An 8,498-nucleotide genomic window follows, 5' to 3' on the forward strand; every position below is an offset into this window, starting at 1 on the left:
ACCTAAAAAGTCAAGTTTAAAAAAAAAAAACAATCCACGCCGTACCCCTCATTTCCCGGAAAACTTTTTCATGCTCTGTCATCCTGTATTGTGGCCGTTTCAAACGCAGCTCGGTACAATCAAAATAACTTCTACAAAGGGCGCCAAGGATGTTGCAGATTTCCGCCTCATTTTTTTTTTACGTGATACACGGTTTATTTGAGTTTCTTGTGCCCGGTCTGCACCTGAGCCTATCTGCAAAGCCAAGCCTCTTCCTGACCTTAGCAGGGATCAGGATAAATGTGGGTGCATGGGGCGTTTCATCTGTCTTTCCTTTTTTTATGTCTGCGAGTTCCCTCTTTAGAGTAAGAGCTCACCCGGATGGCAGCTGCTGTCCAAGGGCGTGTTCGTTGGGAGTCTGGTGCACGAAAACAAATTTGTCAGGAAGGCTCTCCTCCAAATTTTTGGAGCTTGATGGTATGCACTTTCTCTGTCCTGGCCATGGGAGTGTCCAGCTCCAACTCCTTTCCATGCACATGAGATTTCCTCATGTTATGAAACATGATGTCTGAGCTCCAGTCACTCTGGTTTGTTTTGCTTGGGTTTTAGGTTTCATTCAGCAACTAGTGAGGGCTATTTGGGAACAGTTGGGGCTCTGCCTTTGGTGTGCATCCTTGGTTTGTGGAAATGTGCTGGCTTTCTGCAGTGGGATTGCTGCTGTTACAGATGGGGACATGGAGGAAACTGAGTCTCAGGGGACAGTGGGGTTCCTGGGAGGAGGCTGGAGGATTTGGGGTTGGCCTCTCCATACAAGTCACAAGGTTGGTGAGGTGTTTGTGTAAGGGGATTTGGCTCAGCGAGGGATTCCCCTTGGCTTGCTCCCAGGAAAGAGGCTTACTGCAGGGTCTGTGGGGTGTTGGGGGCAGCGGGGTGCTCTGAGGGAGGCAAATGGTGATCCTGCCTTCGCAAAAGCTCTCCCAGCACTCTGAAGGGCAGGAAAACTCTCATATTTATCCGAGTCTGCTGGTGGAGGCAATAAGCTAATAAGCCTGACTGTCCTTGCTCCACGTCTTACGTTTCCTTGTCTCCGTTTGATGAGGATATTGATATTGGATATTTCTGATGGTTTTTTCAAAGCAGGGAAGTTATGCTTCTCCTGGTTTTCACCAGGCCTGGAAAGCCAGCAGCCTCCCAGTGCAGGATCATGGAATCACAGAATGGTTTGGGTTAGAAGGGACCTGAAAGACCATTGAGTTCCAACCCCCTGCCATGGGCAGGGACACCTTCCACTAGACCAGGTTACTCAAAGTAGACCACAGGGGAAGCAGAGGAGCAAGGTGGACTTGCTGCCATCCCAACAGTGTCCCCAGGGGTGTCCAGGGTCCATACCCACTCCCCAGTCCTGTGGCAGCTCTGGGGTGGGAGCTGGTTGAGTTTTCCTTTGGAATATCCCGGTCTTTTCCCTTGTGATGTGGTGGGGAGGAACCACGTGTGGTGGGTGCTGAGGTCTGGTCTGGGCAGGCTTTCTGGTGACCTTCATTACGTTGATGGAAAGTGCTTTTGATCTAATTCCTTCTCCCTTCTGTCCCTGCAGGATACAAAGGAGGAGGTCTCAGAGAAACCAAAGCCTGCTCCGACTGCAGAGAAATATGGCTGGATTAAGAAAAGCAGCGGAGGGCTCCTGGGATTGTGGAAGGATCGTTACATCCAGCTACGGAAAACACAGCTCGTGGTCTTTGAGGATGAGGTATGGTCACAGCAAACGGCTTTGAATGAGGGGTAGGATCAGGCCCTTGGTGACACACATTCCTACATTTTTCACTCTTCCCTCCAGCCCATTCCTTTCAAAAGGGCTTCTCCAGTTATCTCCAGGAAGGTTATACGCTATAAAGAAGAGACAGCAGCTGCATTTTAGAGTATATTGTATATCATGAATATTGTAGCCAGTAAATATTTTGACAGTGCCACTGCCAAAAAAAAAAAAAAACCAAATGGGGGCAGGACATCCTGTGAGAAGGTGAACAGAGCAAAGCCTTGGGTGGAAGCAGGATATGTGCTATGCGTTTTTGGCATTTAAAGGATAAAACTGGATTGTCGCAGGCTGAGTTCCCACCTGCTGCTTGAGGGAACGGCAGGCAACCTTGCAGCTGTTTGGCACCCCTCAAGCAGCTCAAATTGTTGCTAGCCAGACTCTTCAGGGTTCCGTTTAGATACCGATGGACGCAGGGAGAGGTTGTAAGTGCTTGCTGTCTTCCTTAAGCAGGAACACAGTCTGGATTTGGCTCATCCTTTCCCTTTACTTGAGCCAGTACTGAGCAAAGGACCCCTGGGAGCCTTGTTCTGGACTTCTCGAGATAAACTGCTTGCCTTAAATTCATGGCCTCGCTTAAAGCTGTTTCTAGTCAAATGAGAAATAAGAGCCAAGCTGAATCTGTCCTGTATCTTCATGCGAGAAGAACGGAGAGTGCGGGGTTGGTCCTGCTGGGCTGCAAAGCTGGCTCTGTCCTGAGCCAGGCCCTCGGTTTCTGGGCTGGAAAGGGCTTCTGCAAGAGCAGAGTTTGCCCCAAAAAGTTAGAAATTCCTGTGCAGAGCACAAGCTGCAAGACAGAGAGGTTTGAGATTAAGGGTGGGTGAGTGAGTCTAAGCCCTGCTGGTGTACAGGATCTTGAAGTTCTCCATGAGGATGGAGAAGCATTTCTCACTGTGTGTCTGCATGAGGACCACGTGCCCGTGCGGTGTCTGACACAAGGGGATCTGGCTCATTCGTGGGCGTTGGGATGATACGAAAACAAAATCATGTATAGCTTCTGTGCAGTGTGTCAAGGGAAGAAGAATGGGGAAATATTTCAGCATCTGCATTGCTGTGATGGTTTCAGGAACAACAGGACTGACAAATGACTTTGGTTCTCTTTTTTTAAAAAACATACAATTGCCTAATAAAGAAGATTTGTTATAAACAGTTTAGGTTAAAGAGTATTACCTCCTCCCATACTCTGAACCCTCCCGCTCTTCCTGAATTCCAAAGCTTTCTGGAGGTGTTTGTTCTTAGTTTTGAAATGTCATGAAAAGTGCAAGAATAATGAAATGAGGACTCCATGTCAGGTGATGAGCAGCTTGGAAGGCAGGCGAAGCAGTGGGGGTTTCACTTACGCGGAGAGATGCAGCCTGGTCCTCCTAACGGTTGACTGTCTGCAGATGGCTTCCCAGTGCCCCGGACACTTGTTGACTCCAGCTGAAGCTCCAGGAACTCACATAAACAAATTTATAAACATGACGTAGGTTTTTTTTAAAGGGCATGCCTTTAAAAACAAGATATATAGAGGCTCCCATTACCACAAGGGAAAAAAAAAGAGGCTTTTAAAGTAAGATTGATTTTCACAGACATTCAGAAGAAGGAAAAATCCCAATCATTTAAAGGGTTATTTTATTATCTCAACAAGGAAAATGGCATTTGTAACAACCAGGCATAATGTTTTCTGGTAGCCTGCGGATTGTGGTAACATCCTGTAATAAATTGCATCTGTAAGCTGCAGCAGCTACAAGGTCCCATTATTGTAAATAAGGGATCATGTTAATATCTATAGGCTATTAAACTGGCTCACAGTGAAGTCAAATGTCCTAAGAGAGGAAATTGCTACAAAATTATCTGGTGGCACAATAGGATAGTGTGTGCTTGTGCAGGCTTACTACGGGGGAACTAAAGGAAATGGCAATTTTCTGCACTCCGGAGGGGTCCCATTGCCACAGAATTGAGGCAGTTCACGTTTATTACTCTATTTATCTTCCTTTAACGTGAGTTAGGGCAGTTTTGCTGTCTCCATCTTACAACTGGGGAACTGAGTTTTGAGATGAGAAGCGCCTTGCACAATGTCAGAGGAGCCTCTGTGGTGCAGCGTGATATGGTGGCTTTCATTTCTGCAGTGGGTTTTTTTCCCCACTGAACCTTCTCTACATACCTGCCCTGCTTTGTGTGACCCTGGAGACAGACGCAGCATCCCAGACCATCCTCTGGCTGAAACATTTTAAATGGGATTGTTCAGTCCTTGCTGAATTGGGGCCCTAGAAAAAGAAAGGAGATAAATTATAGAATGGTTTGGGTTGGAAGGGACCTTAAAGATCATCGAGTTCTACCCCCTGCCATGGGCAGGGACACCTCCCACCAGCCCAGGTTGCTCAGAGCCTCATCCAGCCTGGCCTTGAACCCCTGCAGGGATGGGGCATCCACAGCTTCTCTGGGCAACCTGGGCCACTGCCTCACCACCCTTCCAGTGAAAAATTTCTTCCTAATAAAGCCTCAGGTAACAGAAACACAAGTATATTTCCGTATGTATCCCAAGTTAGACCTACATGGGTTAAATGGGAGGGAGGTCAGCTTCCATGTGGGAGGGCAGGTTTGGAGGCTGAGTATTTCAGCTGGTCTGAGCCCATCAGATTTCCAGGAACTGAGCTAGCGACTTGGACACGTTGTGCTTTTTTATCAGTTCCTCATGTGTTCGAGCCGTTCACCAAGAGGTGCTAATACTGCCTTTAGCAGTTGTTTCACATGCAGGCATGCTTGTTTATGCAATTGCACGAGGCTGGCTGCACTCGTAGCTGAGGTTTGTGCGTGCAAAAGAAGAGCAGAGGGGATGGCCAACGTGAGATGCAGGCAATAATCTTGTACCATGTCACCGGAAAGTACAGTCTGAGCAGAACACAAATACTGTATTTATCATCATCAACAGCAATCTCCTGGAACGTGCTCCAGCCCTGCCCTGGGAGTGTGTTTCCCATCTTGCATCTGTTAGTCGGGCTTTTGGTTTGGTTTAAAGTGGAGCTACCTCCCGAAGGCAAATTGCGAATGGCTATTGTATTACCTGGAGCAGATGGGGGGTGACAGTCATCCCACCGGGCTTCAGGTTTCTTTTGGCGGTTGTGAAATGAAGGAAGATGGATTTCTTGTTATCTGCTGTGCCTCCATCTGCAGCACACCACATCTGTACCCTCACGTAAACTAAGAACCAAGCGGGCAGGTTATTTGCTAACGGGGTTTTTTGTCTTCTCTCTGCATATTCTTGCAAAAATAAAAATTAAGTGTTGCAAAACTACAGAGAGCGTCTGAAGAACAGGCAATTCTGTGCAGAGAGGCTACGCAGATCAGTATCATCGCTCCATGGATTAGAAAGCATCAGTCTTGGGTTTGGTTTCTTTTCCCTGAACAGTGCAGCTAGTGGTTAGAGTTGGTTTTTTGTTGTTTTGGGGCTTTTTAAAGTGTATTATTTGACAGGGGAAAAAAAACCTCCTAGGCAAAGAGTCTTCCAGGGACAAGAGGATCCACTCAGCATTTAACAGTCGTGCAGTTAACATCTGCATTTTGCCCCTGTTAGAGTGATTGCCATGTATACCCGAAAGTGATTTATTAAAATGCTTTGAGATCTTTAGATGGAGAAGTAAATTATTATTTCAGGCAGTCTAGACACTGTACACTGAATGGAGGGTCACAGCCCATGAATGTGTGTCAGCAAAGAGGGCTTTGAAGAGAATTCCCTGCCTTGATTGGCAGTGGGACAACCTTGAGAGCTGTGTGCTGCAGGGAGGTGCGACCACCGAGCAAGGACTCAACCCTTGTGTCTCAGGACGATGTAAAAGGATTGCTTTAACTTTTTTTGGAATGCTAGAGACCAAATGGAGCGGAAGTCTATCCAGAACATGTGTCTGAGACCCATGTGTGGGGGCAGGACTCTGGAATTGACCTTGTCTCTGTGTGATGCTGAGTATCCTCCGGGTCCCAGGAGGCTGGAGGGGCCTGGAGACCTGCAGCAGGGTCGGGTCATTCAGTCTTTATCTTAGTGGTGCAGGACAAACATAAAGGATCTCTTTGTGACCCAGGTAGGCTCACAGAGAGGGGCTGGATGCATGCCAAGCGTAAAACAGAGACAAAAGCCCCATTCTGGTGCTCCCTGAACTCAGATGCTTTTCCTTTGCTCTCAGATGTGGAGTTTTCTTATTTCTCTGGCTGCTTTCTTCCCTGCCCTCCTTGAAGAGGATAACTTGCTCGGAGATGAAGGAGCCATAGCTTGCACAGACAAGCTGGTGCCCCTGGGAGGCAGGGTCCTGCATGTTCCTCTCCTCGCTGCCCCTGTTCCCTGGCCAAGCCATAGTCCCCCAAGCCTCCCCAGGGAGGAGAGGGGCAGCTGGACACCGAGATGCAATGTCACAGCAAAACCACAGCTCTCCACACTGCCAAGTCCTTCTTGTCCCCTATATCAGTGCCCTACTGTTCTTAGGAAGCTTGCACGGATCAGAGGGAAAGTTCCCCTCCAAGAGGCGGGAAGGATGGTGTGGACAAGGAGGGTGACACTGGGCTCTGCTGGGGACAGACCTGCTCTCAACAGTGGAGAGGATGGGCAGGAGTCTTCGTGCTGGTCTCTGGTCAAAGCGCTGCCAAGCTGACTATGTCCTGAGCCCAGAAAACTTTCACGTCGGAGCGGGTAACCGCGCCGGCCGTGTGGCAGGTCTGTGATGTGGGCGGTCATCCACCAAAGGCCAGGATGAGATCACCCGTCCCCGAGGCATGTATGCCTGACCTCACCCTTCTCTGTCATTTCTTGGCCACGGAGTGGTTATTATTTCCAGCCCTGTCCTTTTGCAGTGACATTGCGATACCAGGATTGCAGCAGGAGCCTTGTGCCTTCAAAGGGCTCAGAACGTCAGCAGGATTTTATCTGCTGGGTTTTAGGTTAGGGCAGGATTCATCTCCTCCTCTTAGTATGCATTTCCCCAGTTCTCTGTTCACATTCACCTGCTCAGTGTTAAATGAAATAAACAGTAATGTCATTAAAATAATAAACCTAAATTAGATCCAGACATCCCTCAGTGGCTCGGAACTTGCTCTGCATACCGGCATCGGCTCTGCCGGGCCCCCATCCCCAGATAGGAGGGTTTAAAAAAACCTAAACACAGCCTGAGCTCTGCACAGCGACTTAAATGTCAAGTGGTAAAAGGGAGGAAATTCCCCGCAGCCCACTTCCCTCTGAACTCTCCATTCCCTGCCTCCAGCCACGCAGCAGCTTCCTGGCTACGACACATTTCCTTATCCCACACCCCCTCTCCACTGCAGGAATTGCTAAATACAAACTCATACGGGTACAAGGAGCTGCCTTGGGAGCAGAGCCTGAGCTGGGCATGGTCGTGGCCAGCAGTTTTAATTTAGGATGGTACAGGGAGGTTCATGGGGCATGCTGACTGTAGCACTTAACCGGCAAGAGCTGCTCTGCGATTCTCACTGCTTATTTGTGTAATACTTAGCAAAAGGGAGCTTTGGTCTCTTCTGAGCTACTGAGACATGAAGAATATTATCTGCCCAGCGTTACGCTGTGATTCCTATTAGGGATGGTGCTCCGCAGCTGAACCGAGCCACGTACCACGTGTGGAATTTTAGTTATGTTACTGGAAGAAATGAGCCAAGATCGCGGCCGGCAGTCATCAGTGAAGATACACCAGAGATAAATTTCTCCACTGAGACACTGGCCCCGACAGTTTTGCTGGCTGTACAGGACCGAATTTCCAATCCTAAGCATTTTGACAGCTGTGAGCGTGGCTGCAAGAGGAGCATGTCCCAGTCGCATGACTGGAGATGGTTGCAACTGACCTTGCTGAGACTCGGTGTGGTGGCAGGGATTCCCTCTTGTCTCCACTCTGCCTTGGCCTTCCTGGGGGGCTGCTTGGACCATCATGATGCTTGCATCATCTTCCCTATGAAAAAGCAGAATAACATCCCTTGTTTCCATTATGGGGAGGAGGTACTGTCACCAAGCTAAAGGGAAGTGTGGGGAGCACTGTGAGATGATGCCAGGAAGGTTTATAAAAGTGTACCGTGTTATTCCTCCTCCCTGTGCCAGGACTGACAGCACATTCTCAGCCTGTGGCTGGGGCAGGATGATGGGAAAAGACCTTCCCACCTTGTTTCTGGCTGCAGATCTCTGGATGAGGCCAACAGAGATGGCAGAAGCTGGTGTTACTGTCCACAACATGTTATTTGCTCAGCCACTGCAGACCACTAGCCACAAATCAGCCTGTGGCTTAAAGACTAGGGTGTTTTCTTAGCCTGATTTATGGGGCCTTGCTGTCTGCATGCAGGTTATTTTTAAGGCAGAAGAGCTTTTAGACAGATGCAAGGGAAGACATGCAGAGTTTGATGGTATATGATTGATTTCAATGCCTTCTATTCATGGTAATGTTTCATTCCCTCTCTGCAGGATGAACAGAAGTGCATAGAAACAGTGGAACTGGAGAGTTATGACAAGTGCCAGGAACTGCGTGCGCTACTAAAGAAGAAAAACCGTTTCATTTTAATCCGCTCCCCGGGTAAGAAGGTAGGATTGCCTTTCTCGTCACCCTCAAGTCCGCTACCTCCAAAATGAGTTCCCAGGCAGCTGCGCCCAGAGCAGATGAAAGGCTCTGAGATTTCGCTCTTTGGGAGCTGGGAGAAATGACCTGTAGCGTGAATGGTTTACGGTGTGTAAGGAAGGAGGAATGCC

At 48.6% G+C, this 8,498-nt stretch overlaps 1 protein-coding gene across 1 annotated transcript in view; it reads left to right on the plus strand.

The window, feature by feature from the left end:
* Positions 1-1,573: 1,573 nt before the first annotated feature.
* The window catches only part of PLEKHO2 (pleckstrin homology domain containing, family O member 2), a gene marked incomplete at its 5' end in the record, with an annotated part of 19,157 nt that continues 12,232 nt past the window's right edge, over positions 1,574-8,498 (plus strand). Inside the window, 2 exons of the mRNA XM_010078199.1 lie at positions 1,574-1,726; positions 8,217-8,333. Coding sequence (XP_010076501.1) covers positions 1,574-1,726; positions 8,217-8,333 — 270 coding nt within the window. The remainder of the gene's footprint in view (positions 1,727-8,216; positions 8,334-8,498) is intronic.

The sequence above is a fragment of the Pterocles gutturalis genome, unplaced genomic scaffold, assembly GCF_000699245.1.
Source record: "Pterocles gutturalis isolate BGI_N339 unplaced genomic scaffold, ASM69924v1 scaffold35458, whole genome shotgun sequence".
In the NCBI taxonomy this organism is placed as follows: Eukaryota; Metazoa; Chordata; class Aves; order Pterocliformes; family Pteroclidae; genus Pterocles; species Pterocles gutturalis.